General features: G+C 40.9%; 1 protein-coding gene across 6 annotated transcripts in view; it reads left to right on the top strand.

Moving 5' to 3' along the window:
* Nucleotides 1-3,449: 3,449 nt before the first annotated feature.
* pleca (plectin a) overlaps nucleotides 3,450-26,087 on the top strand; it is a 55,657-nt gene continuing 33,019 nt past the window's right edge. For 2 of the 6 annotated variants that reach the window (XM_010780174.1, XM_010780173.1), the window contains exons 1-5: nucleotides 10,042-10,585; nucleotides 17,150-17,211; nucleotides 20,761-20,850; nucleotides 25,486-25,563; nucleotides 25,706-25,798. In XM_010780174.1, the coding sequence (XP_010778476.1) occupies nucleotides 10,435-10,585; nucleotides 17,150-17,211; nucleotides 20,761-20,850; nucleotides 25,486-25,563; nucleotides 25,706-25,798 (474 nt within the window). In that variant the 5' untranslated portion in view covers nucleotides 10,042-10,434. Of the gene's footprint in view, nucleotides 3,634-6,093; nucleotides 6,209-10,041; nucleotides 10,586-15,521; nucleotides 15,646-17,149; nucleotides 17,212-20,760; nucleotides 20,851-25,485; nucleotides 25,564-25,705; nucleotides 25,799-26,087 lie in introns of those variants that run through there. The other 4 variants (XM_010780177.1, XM_010780175.1, XM_010780178.1 and 1 more) reach the window with 3 other exon arrangements.

Genomic DNA, 26,087 nt, shown 5'->3' with positions numbered 1-26,087 from the left:
CGCTAAGCTATTATTTAATGTGCTTCAAAAGGACATGAATATCGCCTTCATCAGTGACCGGTCCACCCCAGGATCTGAACATACGATGGCAACCATCGTGGTCAAGGGAAACAAATGAATGAGCAAGCATTCTGCGTTAAATGTGTTCATACTGTTTGAAATAATGACTGTCGGCAGTGTAAACATCTTTGTTACATCTTTTGTTAAATTGATGTGTGTGATCTGCAGATTGGTGGCCATTGAGATTATAAGATAAGAAAAAAAAGCATATACTTTATTGACCCTAAATTGAGAAATGTTTCATTCGAGCACTAACTGATATAGAGGATACCAAGAAAGTTGTGGACAAGACCATAACAGCCATCTCTGAGTTGTATTTAGCTTCAGAGACCTCCTCTGAGGAAGGGTGTCCCTGTAGTCCCTTCAGAGATTCCAGTTGTTTCCCATATCACCTTGATCCTGGGAGCTTCCTCACAGAGGACCCTGGGGAGGATGTTCAGAGGGTCTGGCCTGACTTCCTGACTTAGAGTTTGAGCTTGTCTTACTTCTCCGCTTTATCTGTTTCCTTCTCTTTCATCTTGTCTGCAGTGGATATCCGGGCGTTGCTGTACTGCTAGTATCTGGGAGGTTAAGTGAGAGATCATTTGATCATCTTACAATACAACTGATGCTCTTGTCATTGTCCATACAGTTAAATAACAGCCAGACTGACAATGATGTATCATTTTACTGGATGCATAAAGGTTTGTGCCAACCTGTGGCTTGATGTTTGCCCAGTTATGAAGTGTAGTTCTTATTTCTACATTTAAATCTCAAGTAACTTAACAATTCCATTAGATTTGATGGAGATGTTTGCACAAAGTAAAAATAAATGGTCCATAAAAAAGAAAGTAGATACCTCTTTGCATACTTCAAGTCCATTTGATTAACTAATTTAGGCTGGTGTAACTGAAATTACAGTCACAACGAATAAACACTTAATCAAAGTGTTATGTTAAATGCAAATAACCCTGCAGCGCGTGTGGCCTGGGATACTTTACGTCTGCCCTATTCTATATATAGACCAAATATTTGTAAATGATTCCTGTTAAGATGCAAAATCCAAAAGAAAGCTGTTAAATCAGTGCTTATTTATAAGACGCTGTATGTAGCAGCCGAGTTAGCAGGTCATCAGGCTTGTGGTGCTGATACATGCTTGTTCCATACAAGAACAGACATAGGCAATCACTCTGGAGTGTCTATTTATAGTCTATACTGTACTGACACATGAAAGCAGCACCCCCAACGGGAACATACATCAAGGCCTATACATAGATATAAACACATGGATAGTTTAGCTTAGTCAATTGGGAACTACTTGATTAATTTGAATAACACTAGTTTGTTAAATTGTAGATATTAGGGACTAGTATTCAAGCACTTTAAAAAAAAATGTATGCATTGTGTAGAATTGCATGGTTTTACACATTTACTGTTATTTCAAACTTACCGAAATGCAGTTTTCCATAAGGTTTACTGTATGTACATGTAGATTTAGTTGGTATGGACTTTACTCTGCCATCTGCTGGGGAAAAAGTGATCTGTTTGAAATACTGTCCTGCTACTGTATTGCACTTTATTCATGTGCAGAGACCGTCCACTTATTCTTTCTCTTCAGAACATCAGGAATTTCCCAGAGTTCCTGTTTTAAATATTTCTAAAGCCACGCACCCACTTGATGTCGATCAATACTTCTGCATAAGCTTCCGATGTAAGTCCCAGGCTTTACCTTAATACGCAACCTTCCTCTTAGCTTCCCATTGTCAGGGCTGATATATGACTAAGCAGAGGGACTGGGGAAATGTGAGTCCTATTAAACCACACTCAGCTTTTCCTGCCAGTGCCTCGGCATAAGGGGCGAAGCAGTCCAGATGGGAACATGTGGCAGTTGCTACCTTTCATCTGCCCTTCAGTGTTTTAGCCCAGCCTGCAATGAACGTGAATTCCAACATTTAAAAAGATCATACTGTACTTGAAAGGACCAGCCACAGCAGCACTCAGATTCACTAACCTGATGTGTCATAATACTATGTAATGCATTTAGTATAGGATATAGAAACAATGGAAATGAATTACAAACGAGACTCCATGGAGGCTTTGATTCAACACGGCCAAGGTAGGAAGTCTTCATTGTTGAACAGTTCTGTCTTCTTACCAAAAGGTGTCAGCACAGAAATGCTTTATGGTGAGTGTCAGTCTGGACCATGAGGCAGGTTTGGGTGTGGCTCTCATTGCAGTGTATTCGAGGACAGTCCAGGATAGGGGGCTTTGTGTTTGTGCTAAACAGGCAACATGTTGTTTGAAGGATTCCTAAGATTTCTCTTTTTTTTTTAAATGCAGAACTGCACCCTTTTTCTCTGGTTATTTATGATCCCAGATGTGTACAGCGAGCGTTAATTTAGAGAAAAAGAGTTCAGATTATAGTTTATAACTTTACCCAGGAGACCTTGAGCTCCACACACCACCCGCACTGCCTGGCAGTGTCTGGGATCATGTTCCATGGTGTTAAATGCAGAGGGTGTGGGCAGCTGGAGGACCCTGACAGGCTGCTCCACGTCTTTCTCCACTGCATAGTAGTGTTATGGGTGAATACAAGCATCGCAGTGAAGTACCAGGCCTGGTGAGGCTCAGTGATGCACAGCTGCATATATAACATGCCTTTAGCATATACATGTTGCCTTCAATAGAAGCACTCTTTATACTTTCTGGGGATTATCATTTTCCATTAATCTTTTTTTGCAGTCCAAGAAAAAATTCATTAAATATTTGACCCGCAATAATATAAACAAAGTTTTCATATTTTAGACTGGAACCAGGAAATGTTTGGCTTTTTTAAAAAAAAAAAAAAATTAAATGTTTCAGATCAAATAGGTCGGTTTTTTCAGCACTGATTATTTGTAGTGTTACATGAAAGATACTGCGACTAGAGGATATAGTACAGTTAAATCAGAATGATGGAAAAACAGAAGCAATAATTGTATACAAAGATACTACTGTATAGATGTGTGCTTATAATACATTAGCTAAACATATGCTTCATTATCATTGTTTTCTTATTCTTTCTGGTATCATATGTTCCAGCTCCCACTGTTTAACTTTAAATCAATTAAGTAGTCATACATTATTATCCTTATCCTGTGGATGGGGGGGTATGTTTAAACTGCCCAACTTTTCCATGGCTTCCACAGAGAAGCCTTTGTTATGGTAGCTTGCTGGCAATAAATCTTGTTTTCCGCTCTTTGTTTAAATCCTGTAAGAAAATGTGTCCCAGGGAGTTTCTTCATCCCGGCACATGGATTCAATCCAGTGGCGCTCGTCAGAAACCACCACGCATGAGATGCTGTTTCCACAGAGGAAGCCTCACAAATTAAGGCAAACTCGCAGCGCTGTCTAGTTTTCACTTCCCAGCCGTGCCTCCGCTTTTCTGTTTTTTTTGGGCTTTTTTTAGCACGCCCCCCTGGTTTTCATTTTAACACAATGTCGTGAGGTCAGATCTGACTTCCTGGCAGTTGAGTTTTTTCTCTAAAAGTTGCGAAGACGCTCGCTCAGCAAAGATGGACTTATGCTGCTGTCGCTGTCCGGGACCACCAAAAGGTAGGCTTGCCTTTTACAGCAACTTATCATTTTAGCCTTTCTCTTGTGGCATTCAAATATGCTACAACTGGAATAAATTAAGTAGAATTGAATTCCTTTCATCATGCATGTCACATCAGGACAGTGCCTCTCCTAGCATCAGCATCTTTTTTGTTGTAAATGGCAAATTAAAAACCTGTCTGACATTCTTCTCTTGACTTACCAACTTGTCACCTTTGGGAAATCTTTGCCATTAGTGATAGTGGCATTTTACTGAATACTGAACTTTTCTTACCTAACGGACTGTTTTTGGGCTGTGAAGTTCTGTTTTATTGCCTCCATGTGGGTATGCAGAGTATGTATCACAATATGGGAATCATTGACCAAACACATACCATGTGAATAGAGCGGGAGGGGGCTGACTCCTCCCATGAAGGAGTGGTGGAATGAATTTATTCCAGACATCTGTACTTCTCCCTCCGTTTTATTCCCTTTTCTCAGTCTTCACGGTTCATCATTTCCAATTTGAGCTGCCAGTTTCAAAGGCTTTGGGGATTTGGTTGGCGTTTTATAACTGGGACCATATAAGGTCTCACCCAGAGTGATCTGCCAACATTTCAGATCAAAATCTCTGTTCTGTTGCAAGTGAACTAAGACTCTGTTTCCGACTGCTATACTTTTGAGACAGCTTTCAATTGAGTCACTCTACTCTGTCATAATGTGCCTTAACAGTTTATCAAAGGCCAGCACAATCCCCAATTAAAGGCACAAGCAACACATTAGTGTTGCTAGAATTGTTTAACACGTTTTGAGCCCTTTATAATGTTTTCCTTCTTCTGGGTTGCCAGAAAATCCGTCAAGGCCTGTACACCAGAAGACTATTCTGAATTCTCCTCCGCACATTCAAGGACCCTTTGCTAATGCAAAAGACAGCTCGAGGTCTAACTTCTATCTATGGCCTGCTTTACGAGGCACGGCTGGCGTGTGGCATTGCCTCCGATGTGTGATCATGTCACCGGTCCTGGTGTTAGGTTTCCGCGTGACACTGTTTCTAAGGTGCACACCAACTTATGTTCCGACAACCGACACTCTGGCAGACATGCCATTTTGCCTGCAGCAAGAAATGGTTTTGATGTCTCTACAGTGATGTAAGCTGGTATTGTATGGGTTATTTTTGCTGTTTCAGTTATTTGAAAAAATCCTTCAAGTGTCAAGGGCTTCTAGTCCTTGCATAGTTCCATACACTGAGATAACAATGCACACAAAAGCCATATTGCTGGGAGAACCAGGTGAAAAGCTTAGAGAGGAATTTACTGGTAATCACACAGTGACACAAAGCTTGTAATTATAGATGAATAACAGGTTTGAAAATGTCAAAATCATAAAAAAGTGGTGTCTGCGTTTTCCTTCAAGACTTTTCAGTGTTTTAATAACTTGCCCAAAGGGAGAATGCAAAGCTCTCTCTGATTTTTAGGGTTAATTCTAAGGGAGGATATAAAATGCTTCGTGGTGAAACAGTATGCAGTAAAATAGGTCTCTGGGAAGCTTATAAGCCATGCTGTCCAAGCATAAGGAAGCAATTATCATCTAGGGGAACATAGAGAAGTTGCATAATGAGGATGAATTGATAGTGGCTTGGTATACTGTGCAGTGGAAAAATAAAATGGGGAGCTATGGCTTCAGTATAGACATTTGTATGGGAGGGAGGCCTTGGATGATCTATGACTCGTAAACCATGGTGGAAAATAACTTTTGGTGGGTAAAAGAAAATAATATGGTAGGGTGAATGAGTCGGAAACGTTGACAGTGGCTCAAGGTGTACTTCCCTCATTCTAATTTTCCCTTATCAAGACTGACTGGAGAGAGTGTTTTGTGTGTGTGTGTGTGTGTGTGTGTGTGTGTGTGTGTGTGTGTGTGTGTGTGTGTGTGTGTGTGTGTGTGTGTGTGTGTGTGTGTGTGTGTGTGTGTGTGTTAGACAAAACAGCCTCATATATTATTAACTCCTGCAGATAGGGTGCAGCGAGTGGGGAAAGCAGCGAGCCAGTTCCTCTAGCAAAACCAGCGGAGTCACTTGAGCCGTCAAGAAGGACAACACTTCTTTTAATCCCTTAAAAAGCTGAAAAGTGGCTCATGTTGGGAAAAATTAAAGTACATTTTGAAATAACTAGTCTTTAGAAAAGAAGAAGAGGAATTGTTAGAGTAAACTATAGGGAAAAAAGGGGGAGGGAGGGAGGGATATCGGCCACTTCTGCCAGAGGACTGAGTCACAGCGGTGAGAGGAGAGGGAGAAGTGCTCTACCAATCTTCTCTCTTGTAAAAAGTCACGGACAATTTGGCTGCGCAGCTTCTTTTAAAGTCCAGGATGGCACCACACCCCTAGCCGCACACCCCCCTCCCTCCAGTCTCCCTCACCTTTCAACCCCCCTGCACCCTCCCATTCCTCAGCCCTCCCGTCTGTCCTCAGAGCCTTGGACTCTCCACTTTATACCAGGCCCGATGCCGGCAAGCCCCCCTTACGTGTTCCCAGCCCTGGTGGTTGTGGGCCATGTTGTTACCTTATTCCTTGCCTGGCAGTGGAGAGTACGGAAGAAGCAAGGTAAGAAAACTCATCGCCGCGAGGCTCACTTTAAGAGAAACAACTGTGTCTTTCAGAGAGCAGATCAAAGGTTTTTTTCTGTGCAAATAGCTTCTGTTGTCGTCCGTCGACCCTACTCCTCTGCTGTGTTTTTGTGGCGCACACTCCTTCTCCTCTCTTCCTCACACCCCCCTCTTTCTGGGACTGGGTTTCCTGTGGTATGGATGTGTTGCAGTTAACCCTTTAAATGCTGGCTGTAATGTGATGACGTCAGAGTCGGAGCATTCCGCGGGTTTCGGCTTAGTCAGAGCTCTGATGTGCACATCTCAGCATCAGCTTTCTCCCATGCTGGGGTTTTTCCTTGAATAGTGTTTTTTTAATTGCTTCATCCAAGTTCTGTCTAAATATAAACGCGGCTTCAGTTGTGTGGTTCCCTTAAGGTGACTTGATGTGAGATTAAGCCCTTAACTAGTTGGTGTTTACTCATGTATCAATAATCCAGTTCTACTGGTTTCTTGGAATGGTTTTAAAGCATTTGCATATCCTCTTCACCTCCAAAAAATGCTGACATGGAAAAAACAATTATTCTCTGTTCGACCCACTGAAAAGCCTCAAGGTTACCTGCAGGCACCAGTGGCTAACATGTCACCAGACACACCTCACAAAGGCCCTTTTTCTTTACTGTTGACACAACCTTGCACATTGGCAGCTGTCAAACACACCTGCAGGGGACACACCCAGAGTTAAATTAGAGGATGTCTCAGTCTGCAGCTCTAGATGAAGTTCAAGTGTTTATTTTCCTTCCTGAAAGCATTGCGAAAAACCAGTTTGGCCAACAGACACTTGAAAACAATTAATAAAATGTACTAAGGACAATGAGGCAGCTTAAAACATTAAAGTAGCCTCAGGTCACATCACAAAACCTCTACCTGCTTTACACTTCAATCCAGTTGTAAAGTGTTTGTAGTATCAGTCACACCATACTCAAAAGGTTTTGGTTGTTTTGCTAATCTGAAGGCAGGCACTGTCTTTTCCCTTATCGCTCCCAGTGGCCTGGGTCTGGTAATAAACTGCACAAGCCTTTTTCAAAGGAAGTTGAGGAGGACACACCTCAAGTAGATAAGAGAGGTTTTCACAACACTGACTTGTCTGAGTTTATTATGACAGCATGATCATTTTTTATAGCAGTGTCAAGTCATCTGCGAGAAAACCGACCCACAAACTTTCTCCCAAAAGGCTTCGTATGCCTTCAAAAGTAATGGAACAAAAGCAAGAAGCATTTCAAACCGATTTCTCTTGATCAAATAAACGTTGCCTGGAAGAGTGGTTTGACTGGTAAACTGCAGGCAAACATTGCATTGCAAAACTAGGCTGCGTGCTATCTCTACCTTCCGTCAATATCCAGCCGATTTGCATTTGAAGAGATCTGCTTTCAGCTGTGTATCTGCCGCAGTGCAGACAATAGGAGCACACTCCTCATATTCCCTATGCCCAGAACTTTAATGATTTATTTTCAACAGAGAAGGGAGGTGTGGCTATAGATTTTTTGTCTTTCTGCGCGTATTGGACCCTGAATGTAAACAATGACCACACTTCCAAACATCTGCAGTGTCACGTGCTGGATATAAGGACACAGCTTGTGTGACTTACAGCTATAACCCACACGGCAAGGTGCCTTTGACACAGTGAAAGTAGGTAAAAGGGATTTCAACCCGAAGCCAGGTTTAAAAAAAGCTCACACAGTGCCACACATGGCATCCGGCTAATGGTAGTAAACTCGACACCGGGGACGCAGCACTGTGTATCCTGGTTACAGTCATAACAAACTGCAGGAGGTCTAAGGTTCCCCTTCAGGAGGCCTCACGCTGATCTTTAGGGTCTCTAAAGGATCTCTCTTTAGATAATTACAGTGATTAACACTAAGTGATTATCTATAAATCAACTGTTCTTAGTTCTGCATGAGGCTTCTTTTGATTTTGACCACCTCCTCAACACTATACGATCTTGAGATTTCCTTTAATGATTTACTGCGAGGCTTTCTGAAGATCCAAAAGCTCTGTTTACTTCACAACATTGAATATGTTTAATCCATTGAGGAAGCCACACCCAAATCTGCTCCCATGTTCATGGAGGAACCACCAGACTGCCGTTGGTTTCTGCTAAACCACATGCTGCATATAGTAGGGCTGAGTTTAGATCCGTTAGCAGCTGTGACTCACTTCCCTGTCTACTTTCCTTGTGGCATTAATGACAGTCTTTAGGAGGGGGGATGGCCTGCTGTGTTTTAACTGAAAAAAAACATGCAGTTATTGAGCTGTTGAAGGAAAGTACGCCCACCGTGCCCCTACATGCCCTTCACAATAGATAAAGTAACATACAACACATTATGATAAACCTAGCTTGTAGTAAGGCTTGTCACATTGTACTCAGTGAGCCCATGCTGAGGCTGGAGCTTGGCTCTGATCTGTGTTTATGTTCAAGGGAGGAGGACCAGTAACGGTGTCAAATTGGCACCAACTCCTGCAAAACATTCAAGCAAATGGATCCTGCATCAATCTTAAGTATTCATTATTTTAAGATTAAAGACTTAACTGTGGAACATGTTTTGTGTCTTTAAATCATTCTAATATATGCTTAAGTCATATAACTATTTCTCTGCTGTGCTTTGCTGCAACATTATGCTGTTGCAGTGTGATCCTGAATCAAGCAGACATGTTAGTTATCATTCCTACTTTAAATATCGTGAGAGATACAAACCGGTTTTATAAAACTGACATCCACATGAACATTTGAAACTACATAAGGGCTATAGCTAATAAAACAGAAATAAATGGGATTTATTCCCATCTACCAAACTTTAAATGTTTTGTGCCAATATACCTAAAGGGCCCTATTATGAATTTAAATATTTACATATTTGTAATTTGTGTGCCTTCTCTGACATGTTTACATGATTTAATGTTCAGAAAGTTCTTTATTTTATCTGTGATGAGCCCACTGCTCTGATTGTTTAGATTGTTCGATGTTTTCAAAGTCAATGAATAATCATATTTAATAATCGTGATATCAATATTGACCAAAATAATTGTGATTATGATTTTTGCCATAATCGAGCAGCCCTAGCCCGATTGTTACATCTCTCTGGAGGGAACCTTTCAGATTTGAGCCTTTGCAGACCATTTACATGCACAAAAAAACACACTACAGGAAAGGGAGGACCCTAAAAGCATAAAACGAACCCTTTTAAAGGCAAAAAATGAAGTCGGTTATAGAAAATCATGTAGGCACACTATGTGTAACAACCAAGATCATTTCTAAATAATAATTACATATTTGTTTTAATAAAGAGCTACGTTTCTGTGCGTTTGTAACTAACAGTTCAGACAATTAACATATTCTCAATATTGTTTAAACTTCTATACTGACGGGACATTTACAGACGACTGTTTGTACAAGTTCTGTGAAGCTTGGTTGCTGAAAAGCTCAGATGTGTTGTTGTATTAACAACATTCCAATAAACAGATTGCACTTAATATGAAATATTTACTTTCACAATGGTTGCTCCCTTAACTTGAAAATAGGCCAATGTGAACTATTTCCAAATGTTGCGCTGAGAAAAAAAAAGAAAACACGACTCCTACACAATGCTGAGTTATTTATTACCCTGCAGCTGTTCTGCATGCTGGGAAAGTGATAATGTATTACCCCGTGCTAACCTGCACTCTGCCCTGTGGACAGCCTCAGAGGGACAATAGAAAGGAGCGTCGCTCGCTGTTTGTAATAATCAAATAAAATGCATCTTCCCAGAAGTGATCCTCGTTTCTGTTTCGCATTGAGGGGACTTGGAGGGGTTATGTAACGTGGGAAGAGGCGCAGATGCTAAAATAGGGATATCGTGTGGTCCTCGGCAGCACACATACAGCACTCCGCTCTGTTTATTTCGGGGAAGTCCCTCTCAGGCGCGTTTCAATGGCACACATAGTTATAACACTCTTTACGCACGAAGGCGAGCAGGATGGAGCAGAACAGAACTCCGCTCACTAAACAGAAGAAAAGTGGGCCGGGCTTGGGACAAAGTGTCTGCAATCTGACACGACCCTGTGTTTGTGTGTCCTCCGTGAGGCTCGGATAGAGGAGAGGGGAAAGTTTTGAGGGCTGTTAACGATCAAGAGAAAAACGCAAAGGAGGGGGCGTTTTCTGGAGAGTCCTGAGCTGTTGCTTTACGAGCGGCACCAACACAAGCCGGGATGGCGGGAGTGGAGGATACGATGAGCGCTGCGGTGCCGTCCTGGTGCGGAGGCCTGGAGCTGGAAATGATATACCGACGAACTAATTACATCCACGAGATGAGCTGCGGGGAAGTGGGGCCTCTTCTGTACAGCAGAATGTGCTGCGCAGGTAGGTCTGAGCCGCCGTCTCCATCTCTCCGCGCCTGTAAAAGGAGGACGATGTGGTGGGGAGGGGCTGCTGGGTTACTGTAGTGATGATGTTAACCATTAACATGCCTCCGCCCACTGTACAGAAAGTCCGGAGGGTCAAAAAAGCTAGGAGCGTTGTTGTTCTATTTATTAGTAACTTTTATTTTACTCTTTGAAGGAAGTTGACACAAAAAATATTTTTGTTTATGTAAGTGATGGCAACATCTTGTTTACCTCTCCTCTCGGATAGAACACTGAACTGTTATAAAGAGCTGAAACTAATATTGAACTATAGAAAACTCAGCTGCAGCTAATTTCATAATCTTTCCATTTGTTAAATTATTTCCACATGCAAAAATGCTCCCCAGGAAAAGCTTCTTAAATGAACCTCTTTAGGCTTCGAGTATGTTAGATCAAACAAGTTATTTAAATATGTAAGCCTTGGCTCTTGGAATGTTTAAAAAAAAAAATGTTTCTGATATTAAACCAAATTATTAATAGATTTAACAAGAAATAATTAAAAATTAAAATAACAAACCATTTTGATGGTGTTTAATGGTCCCTTTCTTACAAAGTCAAACAGAGGTGTGCATAAAGAGGAAATATGTGATGAGTTCTGATGTTAATACACTAACATACAAAAACTGCGTGAACATTCAGTCTGGAAGCAATTACAACATGTTTGTTCTACTCAGCCACTTTATATGAATGTCTATATTTCCATGGACTTTTAGTTTAGGATGGAGAAAAAGGGTTGATCAACGCAAGAGTCCTCTGGAGGTTTGTGGAAAAACCACTCCTCTGTAAACATCACGCTGACCAACTCGCTTCTGTGTGTTTCGGATCTTTTGTCATGGCAACCACTCACCCACAACTCACTCTCCCCACATGTGTAAGTGACTGTCCATGAGTCAACACTGCCGGGCTCCACTGGACTTGCACTTTCTTAGTCTGTCTGTCTGCTTGTAGTTACACTTTAAAATATTATAATAAGATGATTACATATATTCATACTTTTCTTATGTTTTGTAGTGCAGCCTTTCCAACAGAAGAGGGAGACAAACTGTGTTGAGCAACAACTTCATCATCTTTTTAATTGTCACATGTGAAGATCATAAATCCAGGAATCATCTAGTCCTCATATTTTCATAACCGCAAGAGTGTAAACACCATGTGTGGCTAATTACAAGTGCTTATGAATGCATACTGCCTTAAAATGTTACTCCTATTGCAAAAGTGACTTTCAGTCATCAGCCCTCTTTAATTATGGAGAGAACACACAATGTGGGCAACATTGAGGACAACAAAATGCCTCTGTGTTGTTGCTTCTTGAATTCATGAGTTTATTATCCATCTGCATTTTGTAAAAAGTTACATTTATCAAACGCCTGAGTTTTTTTCAATAACAGACCGGGCTTAGTCTCATCTGTGTAGCACATGCTTTTATACCATCTTTACTGCCAGGTTGGATCTGCCCCATAATTCCCCGGGGCTTTCATTCCTCACCTTGGCACAGTTCTTCCCTGATATGTCCAACTCTCATACCTGCACCATAACGCCATCACGACCTGCTATCCAGATAACCCTCGCTGTTAGTTAACATTCCTGTCCTCGCTGGGACTGCCACCGCATGCTGTCACTTGCACAGTTTAGCAGGCAGGCAGGTTCGTTTGATTGGGGTGGTGTTATCTCACAGAGGCGGCTCCCCCTGTCTGCGAGGAGGGTGGGCACGCCCTCAGGAATGCACAGACCTGTGTGCTTCTCACGCCAGAACTGTCATCGTAAAACTCCTATCAGCTCGCACTGCTCGGTTTATCACTGCATGTGACCAGAAACAGGGAAACAATCTACACGGTAAAGCACTGTGTTGATAGGATATTTGAAAGTGACCTAACTGCATCACATTAAAGGCACTTGATACTTATTCAACATTGCACAACATTGGGTTTCAAGTCAAAAAATGTAAACTCATCAATCAGCTGACCTCAGCACAATTTGGTATTTGGCAGCCAATGATTTGTACAGCAATGCAAGGAAACAGCATTGTAAACAAATACAGGCTTTCATAGACACCTTACATCCTACATATAGTTTTTCAGCACCTATACCTATAGAGTCAAATGCAGGTCTACTCCTCAAGCCCCGACAAGCCACCTCCCTGTGTAGGCATTCAAAAAATCCCTCTCTGAACACTTTTAGTCAGTATCTGCACGGAAGATAGATGCTCCCAAGGGTGAAAGGTGTTACAGGTATTCATGGGACATGCATGTGTTAGGGTGGAGGTGAGAGTAGCGGAATGCTTGACTTGCAAAAACAGCAGTGCTGTGTGCAAACCACACTATGCATGCACAATATGGATTATTTTCAGCTGATCTCAATAACAGATAAAGATACCTGTCATGGCTAATACCAATGATTGATGAACCAATCATTTCACATTTTTGAATTTTTAAAATAAGTTAATCACCTGTACTTTATACGCACTTTAGGGGTCTAATCACTTCTGACAACCACTATCTACTTCTTCTCTGTATCTATTTGCGTTCGGAAACCCAATTTAAAGGCACATGCCGCCACATACTCATTTTGAAAATGTTTTAGTTACTAGCTCAAAAGAAGCTAAGATTAAGATAACCAATAAATGAAGGATTTTGTATTTTGAAAATAATATCATTCTGTCGTTTTTACACTCCAAACTTTAGAAATACTAAGATGTAATTAGCAGACATGGATGATTAAGTATTCCAAAGCTCTGACCTAGCCAAACCAAACGCACTGACATCAATATTGTTCAAAAATGTTAACAAAAAATGTTATAATTATACTGTATTCTAAAACTGGAAACACAAATACAACCAGTTCTTAAACATCCTATAAGACTGATTACCAACAAGGTTTTTGTTGTTGTTGTTGTTGTGAAACAAAGGTCCATGCTGGAGAAGACTTGTTCTCTGTTTTTGTAATTCAGCACTTTGTTTATTGGCGGATTGCAACAACATTTAAAGGCAAATACCACATACCACATACTGTACTCGGTGAAGTGTTTATATGCCCCGTCTGTTAAGTCAATGAAAGTGTTCGGGCTTCATATCTTCGGCCGATCATTTATGATCTATAATTCAGTTTCTGGAATAATACATGATAATACCATTTCTCATTATCAGCGGTGAGTTATCGTGACAGTATATATCGTGCATTCCTAGTTCGGAGTGTTCATTGGACATCATTTGTACAGCTGAACAGACGGATAGAAGTTATATTTACATGAAATAGAACAATTCTCCTTTTCTTTCACCCCTCATGCACATTGACGCACTCTGTCCAGTCCACTCCAGAGCCACAATTGCTGCTTTGTGTCTTGATCATTCTGTGCAGCAGTGTGGTTTCTCTTTTTGAACATTTTTCACTAACTAGCTCAACAGAAGCTTTTATTCAGGATTGAACGAATATAAATCCAAGTCCAAGCCAAACGCTTCAAGTAAAACATTGCAGGTTGTTCTCATTAGCGATTTTTAAGTGCTTCTATTCTTCCTGCCACTCGATTCTCTGCCATAGACAACCCCCCCATTCCAAAACAAACCCGTGTAATTGTATCCTGATGGTGGCAGAGGGCTCATGCTCGAGGGTTTCATGTGATTGTACCATGTCGAGAAATGGCCGCGGACGCTGTTTCCACTGCCTGATCTCCTCTGTGTTCAGGAACAGGACTCTCTTTGATGGTCTGTGGTGTTCAGTGCAGCCTTCAGCTTCAGACACAACACTGGTGACTGCTAGCCTGCCCATGTGGAGTTCAGTTGGGGTTAAAAGCTTTCTGTAAACGTTGGTCTATAAGAGGCAATGTCCCCTTATTCAGACAGCCCTTTTAAGAACATAAGTTTGGGCTGCTGTATTAGTCAGTGGTTAGAGCGGCCGGCCCATGTATTGGGGCTCAGTACCCAGACCCAGGTTCAAATCCGGCTAGCGGTCCCTTTACGCATTTTTACGTAATCTCCCCCCTTCAAAACGGTCCCTCTAATAAAGGCTAATCTGGAGCCAAAAATATGTTTTAAAAATATATATACGTTTATTGCAAAGTTATTTAAAACACACTATGTGTTCAGCTCAGTTTTGGAACCTAAGGCCCTAAGATGCCCCGAGTTCAGGCTCCTGTTTTGGACCTCTGACCTCCCTCTGAAGATACTCTGTCATTACTCTTGGCATTTTCATTAGCAGTTCTAATGCTGTTGTTAAAGTTGACTGTGGTATATACCGTGCAGAAGGTTTTACATTTGAAGTAAACAACCATTAGCTACATTTTGTCATCATTAGAAAACAATTATAATGCATTTAATGGCAGTATTTAGGTCAACTGTAGAACATCATTACATTCACAAAAAACGAGTATTTTTGTCAGTTGTGCAAGACATATTCAACGTGCAAAAAAACCCTCTCCTGTCTCTAAGTTACTCAACATAGCACAAGTGAAATATCAATGCAACTGTAAAAGATAGGCATATGGTGGTTGAGGTCTCCATATCTGTGCGTTTGTATGTCATCGGTGTTGGTGTGGTGTGGTGCTCAGTGAGGGTCTTTCATGAGGTGTGGTTTGATGGGTGGGGTCCGGGTGTACATAACAAGGCTGGGCCTGGGGGAGAATCTTCCCTCTCTCTCCACAGATCACTGTAAATGACAGCTTCTGACAACATAGCCCGCAGGCAGGCATTTTGCGAGGGCTGGAGAAAAAAAAGAAATGGGAGCATAGAATGTCAGAGAAGCAAAGGGAGGAAAAAAGGGAGTAAGACTCAGGAACTGAATCAGTGAACACTCCCACTTAACTACAGGACTGTGGAGAGGGTTTCAGGCAATAAGAAGAAGTGGAAGTAGACAACAACGCCTAAACCTGCAGAGGCTTCTGATTTGTTTGTGATTACTGAGATAAGGCCAGCACCGAGATGGAGCGCAAATTCCAAAACTACTCCTCCGACAGTGTGGGGAGTGACGGGGTGTTCATAGAGGAGCCCCACTACCAGGGGATGCTCAGGAACATGGATCACAGGAAAGGTAGAGTCTTTCATCTTTACATTGTTGGAGTTTTGCTGGCATGGAAGTCTTCTGTATTTCCCTTCAAATCGAAACATAGAAAAAGACCGATTGAACGTTTTTAGATATTATAAAGAAATGTTATAGTTTAATGTTAAATGATAGAATCGACTTTTGTGTGCGATGGTCGTCTGGCTCTCTTTTATCAAACAGGCCACACCCCTTTTATGCGTCATGGCTTTTTACTCTTTTTATTGGTCAACTGTGCTGACACCAAAACCCATTATATGATGAAAGATCAACGATCATCTGACGGATGAACCGAAAAATGTATTAACTTTATCTTTCTTTTGTTCACCCTATCAAACTCAGCTGCGGTCAGATGTGTTAACCAGAAGGGTCTCGAAAACTCAATGATGAAGAGACAAACATTCTTCAGTGTGACACTTGCAGTTATCTCACAGCCATAACGGGATGAGTGAACAATAATGTTCTTTGGGGAGAGCGGATTTCTCTCACCTCATCTCAAAAGATTCTTTCAGGGGATGAAAGGAAACACCAATAGCTCTGTCTGCCGCTCAAGGCTACATGTCAACCAAACACCTTCTTTTTAAGAGAGATCAAGGAATTGTGCTTTTATGTCTCAGTCTATTTCTTTTAGCTCGAATATTAGTTTCCTCTGGCTTTGATTCCTATATTGTATTTAACTGCAAGAAGAAACAAGAGAGTTTTTCTGCTGATTCATCCTAGATACAAAGCCATGCATTCAGTGGGAAATGAACCGGTATCATTTCTCTGCTTTTGAGGTTCATTTCACTTCTCTGTTTTTACTCCTAACTGGTCACAAGCGTGTTTGTGAGTCATGGGCACAATGCCACCCTGATGGGCGTTGGCACCAGGGGATGTCGTTTTCTTTGGGTTCTCTGTTCCCTTTTTGTCCGAACACTGCATCTGTTGCACAACATAAACATTACCTGCTGGTATGTTTGTGATTGACATGTTACATGGTGGAACATGTTTCTGTAGAGGTGTTTAACTGTTGACCATTTACGACACGTTTTCTTGGTTTTGATGGACTGTTTTTAAAGCACATAAGAGGGAATGCAGTCCCTTTCTGTGTCACCTGAAGCTCCTTTGAAAGTTTCTGTTGGCTTCCCTTCATTGTTCTGGTTTCTTTCATTTATAGGACTTTCTCAAACTTTGATTAAATAAGGAAATAAAGGTTTTTTCACTGAAGTTGAACTTTAACACTGTTTTTGGATGTACACTAATCATGTTTACTGCCAACTGCTGTCTAAAGCAGGGGTCGTTAACTCATGGTTCTTGACCTGAGGGGGTGACTTGGTAGATCTTAGTGGTTGTGAGTCAGCTTCCAGCTTGAAGCTTAGAAATTGATAAACCGGTATGTTTTGGAAAACAATCGCTGTGAATGTAATGTATATATGATTTGTCGTAAATAGTATACATAGTAATACTAATGCATGGACACATTTCATTAAACTGAGTTTCTGTTTGATCCCCACAGATGAACGGGACAGAGTTCAGAAAAAGACTTTCACAAAATGGGTCAACAAGCACCTGATGAAGGTAAGGTTCACTACATACATACTTGAGCATTATGTTTGTTGTAAAATGATGTAGATTACAAAAGTAGCTTTCATTTGGAGCTCAGAAAACAAGTTGTCCTTAAATTACCCTAAATGTTGTTTTGTTTAAGTCAAACTGCACTGGTTACTTTAATTTCCCATCTGGTTACAATATGCCTAATTGCTGAGTAACCTTAAAGCAACAACGGATAAACTGGAGATGGAACGAAAAGCTAAATTAGATTTCTGTTCCCTATGCCTTTATTCCAAAGAGCGAAACTCTTTTGAAAGGGTGAACAACATTGTAAAAAACCGCTCCTCCACACATGCTATTTGTGTTAACTGTGAGGGGGTGAGTCACGACACCTGGCCTCGCTTTAGAAAAACAGAGGCATTGTGGGCCGGGCTCGCTCAGGTTTCACATCTGGGCTCCAGACTGTCAGGGGCTGCTCAGGGCTCTGCTCAGGGCTCTGCACAGGGCTCTGCACAGGGCTCTGCTCAGGGCTCTGCACAGGGCTGGGGGACGGGAGGCTCCACGTCTGAACTGCTCTGAGTTCAGGCCAATGCTAAACATGTGATACTGTCAGGAAACAACTGGAAAGCATTCTGCCCCACGACCCTTAGAAATGAAGCACTTCCTACTTGTAGTATGCAAGCCGATGATTGTTGTTATCATGTTAATTTCTTGTATGTCTGTACTGTTTGTTAAACAAAAAGAGCAATTTGAGGACTAGCCTCTTGAGCTCTGGGAATCAAAGAATCCTCCAAATAATCAAGAATTCATTGAAATAAAATAAAGTAAATCTTTGTGTTTTTCTTTTTCTTTGCAGTTAAGCAAAACTAATCTTAACAATTTTCAAGTTCCAATAAGAAAATTATAATTGTTTTGACCAATTTTTTGACCAATAAATATTTACTTTTATTTATTACAATGAAAACAGACCAATCTTACAGTTGAAAACAGGAAACTTTTTTTTGGCTTGAAAAATAACTACTTAATACTGAAAACAAAACAGTGGCCGATAAATAATCTGGCAACTAATAATTCACCTATCGTTGCAGCTGTTGGTTTTTAGTAAAGTTTTTTGAAGAGTTAAATAATAATAATAATATAATAATAAGTTATATATAACTTTATAATAATATAAATTTTTATAGCGCTTTTCAAGAAACCCAAGGACGCTTTACAATAGGACGAGGAGCCATGGGGGGGGACATAAAAGGAAAACAAATAAGAAGATAAAAAGAACAGGCTGGTCACAGAGATATGGAGAGTTCACTGAGACTGAAAGCCTTGACAAACAGATGTGTTTTCATTCTCACAATATGGTATCAATGAAAATGTCAGTGTCTCAAACATTTCTGTTTTTGGAAAACATTTTGACACTAACAAGAGGACTAAAAGGGATCTTTCTATGTGACACTTTACTTAAAATCCCACCGCAAATAGCTCCTGTTATTCCATGTTATCACAGCAGAACGAGAAGGAAATAACGTTCAGTTTTGAACCAACTCACTTTCTTCTATATAAAAGGGATCTCAGGTTTCAAGCAATTATAGACACTAGTCATATATATTACATACAAGTTGTTTGATTCCTGTTGCCAAAGTTTCCAGGGTATACTGTTAAAGTAAAGATACCGCTCAGCTGTACCTGAAGTGTCCAGTTCTGACCGCTGCTCTACAGACACTCTCAGGTTGATGAATCCCTGCTTTGACAGGGGAATTGGAGTGTGTAAAACTGTGAGGAATGTCCTCCATGTGTGACGAGGCCTCTGTCTGAGACGGCTCACTGGCTTTTTGTCGACACTCGTTGTTTCTTTGTCTAGAAATCCCCTAGATTTGGCTCTGATAGAACTTGAGCGGGTGTTCGATGTGGTTGCCCTCGAGGCATTTTGGACTTGTGGTCACAACGGAATCATGGGATTAACGTTTGAGGGCCAGGAACACTCCACTATTATACTTAGCTGTCTCAAAAGTGCCATCTACTGTAGCATGTTTTACGTCTCTCTAGACTACGCAGAATGGAAACCAGATGTCCTTCTGTGTTTATTCAAGTTGTATTATTACCAATGCAATCCAAACAAGATCAGAAGCAAATTAAATGAATACTGTACAACAGTTATAAATAGTTTTTTGGTGTACCAGTCAAACCAAATGATTTAAAATGAGGAAATGACCAACAATCTTTGTCTTTAATATCAACCAGCGTCTGCATGTTTGTCTCTTGTCCCCCTCACTCGTCCGAGCTGGTTCATATCTTCTCTCATCAAACTGTTTCTTCTTTCCATCCTTCATCCTGTACTTCATCTTTTCCTTCAGCACTGGAAGGCAGAGGTAGGTGCTGTCAGTGAGCCGAGTGCTGAGTGGATATACATTCATTTCTGCCTGCATGCCTGTGGAAACACTTTACCCTCTCATCGAGATTTACTTAACTTGTTTGGTAGAGAAAATGAAGGCAAAGCATCACATTCTGACCCAAAAACAATTGAAAAAGTATACGTTGTTGCAGACCAATACTATTTTTCAATGTTTAACTTTCATACTAACAATAGCATAGTTTTTCTATGCAGTCTCGGTTAAATATATGAGCGTACTCACTTTGGTTTTCACCTCTAAGAAAGTAGCTTAGTGATTGAACAGTTTTTTGTTTCCAAGTGATCGTAATGTTCCTCTCCATTGCTAAAGAGACGATTAATCCCATAATCTCTAATATTCTCCCTCTTACAAGAAGTGGAATTAATCAATCTTGGTGAATTTTTCTCTCCAACATAAGGAGCTAGATGGCTCTCAGACAGTAAGAAAATACATGAAAAAAACTCAACAGTAATATCGGTATTTCTAGAAATCATGACCAATTACTAAAGAAATTCCACAGACTTTGTTGTGAGCAGTTTCATTCAAGAACTATTTTCTGTTTTCCAAACTACATCCGCTAACCGCATCACCGCGCCCATCTTTTCATGGACGCGAGGCCATTTAAAGCAGGGGATCCTTTCCTACTTGGCTAACATGTAACGTTAGCTTAGCTAGCACTATACAAGCACAAGCTCCTTATAAGTAGATGATACTTCTTTCTGGGCAATGATACTGATAGTGGATTGAATTCTGTTCCTACTTGAAACTGCTCTGAAAACTGTCTGTAGAATATTTGGAGAAACTAGGTCATGATTTTGTGAAAAGTACATTTCTGTTGAGTTTTGAAAATGTAATTCTTTTTGCTTTGAGTTCTATTTTATTAGATAGAAAGCAGACATCTCTACGGTCGATGTTTAGCACAAAAACAAATCTAGAGAGTTGTCATTGTGTGTTGCCCTTCCCTTTTTAAGTTGCTTTAATTATTTTTGACGTGACACAGTGGGATTCAGTGGAATATGTGCCTCGAGTGAAATCCATGTCAGTGTTGAGATGGTAACCTGTTCTTGTGCTTTGCAGTGTTTGTATTGTGTGTGTTCACCGCTGATGCTCACACTCTGGGAAAACCAATGAATTAAAAAAATGGTATGTCATTGAAAAAATGTAAGCCTTTTCTCCTCTCTTGTGTCCACAGTCCCAGAGACACATCACGGACCTGTACGAGGACCTCAGAGATGGACACAACCTCATCTCCCTGCTGGAGGTGCTCTCCGGAGAGACACTGGTGAGACCTTTGACCTTTAAGTATTTTGACATCTGCTTCTGCTGTGACCCTCTGTCAAGGGCGCCGGAAGCGGGGGGGCCAGGGGACCATTGTTCCCCCCACTTTTCAGCCCTGCCCCACATTTTCGCAGCAGCAGATGCCGCGGAAAACTGTACAAATCCCGTTTCAATAATTCCCCTCTACTCTAAAGTCGCATCTAAAACGCGATCTGATCTAGCTGTGTATATTTTGTTATTTTTGATAGTTATATTCAATCTCACTAGCTACAGGCATGTTTGAAGCTTGTAAAGGGAAGATGACAGCTCTCACTCGCCACTCTGCTGTTCCTCAGCGCCGCTCCCCCTCCCTCCCGCTGAAATTATGAATGTAAGGTGTATAGTAATCATAGATAACACGGCAGGGTCCGTTACAGTTTGTTTTTATCTGATTTCAAATAAGCAAAGTCTTGGCTTTCAGAATATTAAACTTGTTTCGGCAAATTCAGATGATAAATAGGCCTACAACTTTGAAGCTTGTAACGGCATAATTACAAGCGGAGAATGGAGTAATTTAACGTCACTGCAGGCATAACAACAGCCGGTGTTTCTCGTGAGTGTTTTCCCCGGGAAACAAACACAATACACACAAACGCAAAAATACACAAACACACACGTATATACACACGGCGCGGAACACTGTACAAATCCCGTTTCAATAATTCCCCTCTACTCTAAAGTCGCATCTAAAACGCGATCTGATCTAGCTGTGTATATTTTGTTCTTTTTTATTGTTATATACATATTCAATCTCAGTAGCTACACGCATTTTTTAAGCTTGTAAAGGGAAGACCACAGCTCGCCTCTAACTGGCCACTCTGATCTTCCACAGCGCCGCTCCCCCTCCCTCCCGCTGAAATTATGAATGTAAGGCATATAGTAATCATTCATAACACGGCAGGGTCCTTTACAGTTTGTTTCCATCTGATTTCAAATAAACAAAGTCTTGGCTTTCAGAATATTAAACTTGTTTCGTCAAATTCAGATGATAAATACGTTTGAAGCTTGTAACGGCATAACAAGCGGAGAACGGAGTAACTTAACGTCACAACAGGAACAACAGCCGGTGCTTCCCGTGCAGTAATCCAAACGAAAATATCTTCCCTCCGTAGTATTTTGATCATTTGCTCCGCTAATAATCAATCAGATCGATGGATTCCAGAGAAGAGAAAACTTTAAAGGCCTTTTTCTCAAAATGATGACTCTGTAATAGTCATTATATAATATGACATATTTTGCTTAATATTTGGAGTAGACTACAAAAACAATCCTGATATCATTAGAAAGCTAGGAATCAAAATGTGTTTCGGGTCAATGCGACTGATTTCGATGGAGCAGGTCACTTTGCATTAGGTAAAATAAAGCAGGCAGACCTAACAGGAAGAATATGTACATTTTAACCCAATCAAATAGGACATTGTCACACCATTCAAATGTATCCATGTAAATTACAACCAATAAAAAAGCTTAGATTTATTTATTTGTTACGTTGTTTACTTTATTTGTTACGTTGTTATTACATTACATTACATTACATTGCATTTAGCTGACGCTTTTATCCAAAGCGACTTACAATAAGTGCATTCGACCAGGAAGATACAACCTTGAAGAAAACAGAATCACATAAGTACATCAGGTTTCATAGAGCCAAACATTTCAAGTTGTTCTGTGTGTCAGCCGTTAACCTAGATAGAAAGAATATATAGCCTACGCTTGCAAACATGTCAGAAGAACCAACGCAGAAGAAAACTAAATACAGTCAATCTAAACTTAAATTTAACAACTGGAAGGTCACATCCCTGACATCCACATCTCCGGAGCCTGGACCTTCTTCAAACAGCGAAGCCAGATGAACCCAAAAGCAGCAGCTCTGCGGCCGCAGAAACTGTCAAAACGGCCGCCGCCCCCACACAATTAAAGATGTTTGGAGTTTTATTTGAGTTATTCATTTAAACATTTTTTCAAACAGATGCTGATTTGAAGCCGTTGTTAGGCCTACATATTACGGTATTTCCTGTTTCTGCCGGAGAGAGGGGAGTTTGTCCCAAAGCTTGCCGCTGTATTTACTCCCTCCATCCGGCAGGAGGGAGCCTCATGTGTCACTCCACGGAGTTCACTCCGTCACGGAGGGGGAGTGTGTAGGGGTAGGGTGTAAGGCGTGGTTTGGGATTGGGCCATACACACACGCACTTCTTTTGGCCCCCCCACTTCTAAAATGAATCCGTCGCGCCTGCCCTCTGTCCTGTCCAAACACGTCTAATTGTTCCTGCTCCCTGTCCCACTGACTTTAATGTGTTCTACTGTCCAGTACACTTGGTGGAACATGAACTGCTTATCTGAGTCGAACATTTCTCTGCTGGGTCTCTTGTCTCCACTCTTGCATGTGTTGACTTCAAGTCTTCCAAGGTTGTAGGACATTTCAGAACATGCACTTTTTTACTTTACTTACTTAAGCAATGTTTTTTTGTGGAACACACATTCTGGTGGCTTTACAACACTAATTTTCATTCTTTGCTTCCATCTTGTAACCTTTCCGCACTGACTTGTTTGACCCCTGGTTTTTCCTTTGATCTAACTCCTGCTGACCTTTGCCCTGACCTCTTCCCCCTGTTCTTCCTCTCTGTGCGATGCTCTTGCTGGGGTAGCCGAGGGAACGGGACGTTGTGAGGAACGTGCGGTTGGTGAGTGGCGCCTGGACTGTGGGCGTCAGGCACGGCATGTGTCACCACCACAGGTGGCTGCTGGGATGTGCATGATGATAGTCACACTCCCTGCCTCGTCTCCTTTGTGTGTCGACATCGTCCTCTTCCATTTTATCAGCGGGGCGTCCAGCCTGGAGAACAGAGGCGCAAGTGTAGCTTTAAGAGGAGTCATTTCTACCGTTATTGTTTATTAAGGGCATTTTGTGGCTGTGATTTTTCATATTTAAAGTTGAATATTGACGGCTTTAGAGTAAAAAAAGAAAAGAAAACACTTACATTACATAAAGAAGTAAAGAGCGGAACCAGGACAAACAATATTCTTATAGGAGCATACTATATATCCAACATTTCAGAACTTGCCACAAAACTAGGTATTTTTTTATACAGTAATTGACAACATTCGCAACCTTCTATTCACGATTCGTCTTCTTGATTGAACTGTCTTTCATAAATCCAAGGCTTTTCATCATTGACGTATGCTTGAATACGATATAATGATTATATGATTTTGATAATAATCAAATAAACGAATGTTCTGCATTACAAATAGAACATTCATTGTCTCTGCTAGTTAGATATTTGATTACACCTTGTTGAATTGACACATTGACATTGGCGGGTATAGAAGAGTATAGAATCAGTCTTTAGTTATTTTATTATTCAAAAGTAAACACCAGTTTAAGTTTTAATAAGGTAACCTTGCTGTGTTAAAAGCCAACGTGTCTTCTCTTTAATCTGACACGCAAAAATTTCCCAAATTGGGATCAATAAAGTACATCTTATCTTATCTTATCTTATACGCTGACTGGTTAGGCGGCGAAGCTTCTTATGGACTTGAAGCTTCAAATGTGGAGCACCAATGCATGTCATGGCCATCAATGCTGGGGTCGCTGTCTCATTCTGGGTAGGTTTAGAAACCATAGATGCTTTTATGGATTGTGCTCCAGTTAAAGTGTTCATCATTACAAGGGCTCCCTCAACAAAAAGCAATCGGATTTTTTTATTGCATTTTGGAATAGGGCAGAAAATAAGATCTTTAACAAACACACATTTATGATACTTACACGTTTTGTTCAGCAGGATTATCTCCACATAATTGCAATCCCCAGTAAAACGTTAGGCTATAGACGGTCTACATGACATTCACGTGTTTTCACGTTACCACCGCTAAGCTAAAGGCGGCTAACGTTCGCTGACTCATTTAGCCACTTGTTAGCAACTGTCGTTCTAAAGATGCATGGAAGCTTTGGACGTTCTCCAGTTGGGTATCTACAGACGCATTTTATGTTGCAGAACAGACAGTGAGTGATCTGTTAAGCTTTTGTTAACCAAAGACCTTATTTCAGGTATTTAACCAAAAACCTGTTAAAAAAAAGAATTGACTTTGAGATGAGGGAAACAGAAGTGGTAAAATGCTAACTGTGTTTAAGGAACTTTGTGCACTACTATAAGGTGTAAAAGGTGTTTTTATTGTAATGAATCAACTATTTTTATTTTCAAAGTGTTATTGTAGGCCTCAGAGGAAATGAAGATTGTGACTGATGATCGGGGGAATCACTGAGATTGTGTATCATTCATCATCATGCTCTCACCTGCAGGCATCCTGGCTGCTTTGTTTAATGCACATCAGGGTCAGATCTGGTCTGACCAGACGCTTTGATCACAATCACGCCGAATTTGAATCGCACTTCAAATTTGCTAAAGTTGAATTTTGAAGTTATGGCCATGACTGTTAAATATTTGTGTTGTTCCACAGTAGAATATATATTGTTGTAAGCACAAAAAGGTGTTCCTGGACACTGAAACACCTGTTCTTCAGTCATGGGGCCTTGCTGTTTATTCATCTTTAGTCATGTGCTCCCTCCTCCTCATGTTTGGTGTCCTCTCGTCTCTTGCAGCCACGGGAGAAAGGTCGTATGCGCTTCCACAAGCTGCAGAATGTACAGATCGCCCTAGACTTCCTCAAACACCGACAGGTCGGTAAATAATGGCATTTCCAATACAAGTTTTTTGATCAAAACAGCATTTATATTTGACTGTTTTCCTTATGTCTTCTAATTCTTCACAATTTAAATAAACCATAAGACTGACCATTAGGTTTAATTGGTGTCCTTTTAGGTCAAACTGGTCAACATCAGGAATGATGACATTGCAGATGGAAACCCAAAGCTGACCTTGGGGCTGATATGGACCATCATCCTTCACTTCCAGGTAATGTCTAGCACTTTTAAAGGCATGTTTAGCTATACATTGCTGTTTTTAAGGCAATACACATTAGCCGGTACAGAAATGAGTGTAACAAATGTAGCTATAAATTGCTTCAGTTAAAGGGGCCCTGACATGCTTTTGGGGTGTTCCGTTCACTGTAGTGTGTTATATAGCTTGTTGTGCATGTACATGGTCTGCTAACATCCCGAAGTTTCCTCCACTGCCCCTTTAAGGCAGTGAAGGAAACTAGCACATCAAATATTGGACACAAAAATCTGTCATTATATAAATT

The sequence above is a fragment of the Notothenia coriiceps genome, unplaced genomic scaffold (genome assembly GCF_000735185.1).
Source record: "Notothenia coriiceps isolate Sejong01 unplaced genomic scaffold, NC01 NC01_scaffold00021397, whole genome shotgun sequence".
NCBI lineage: Eukaryota > Metazoa > Chordata > Actinopteri > Perciformes > Nototheniidae > Notothenia > Notothenia coriiceps.
This window is presented reverse-complemented; position numbering and strand designations above follow the sequence as displayed.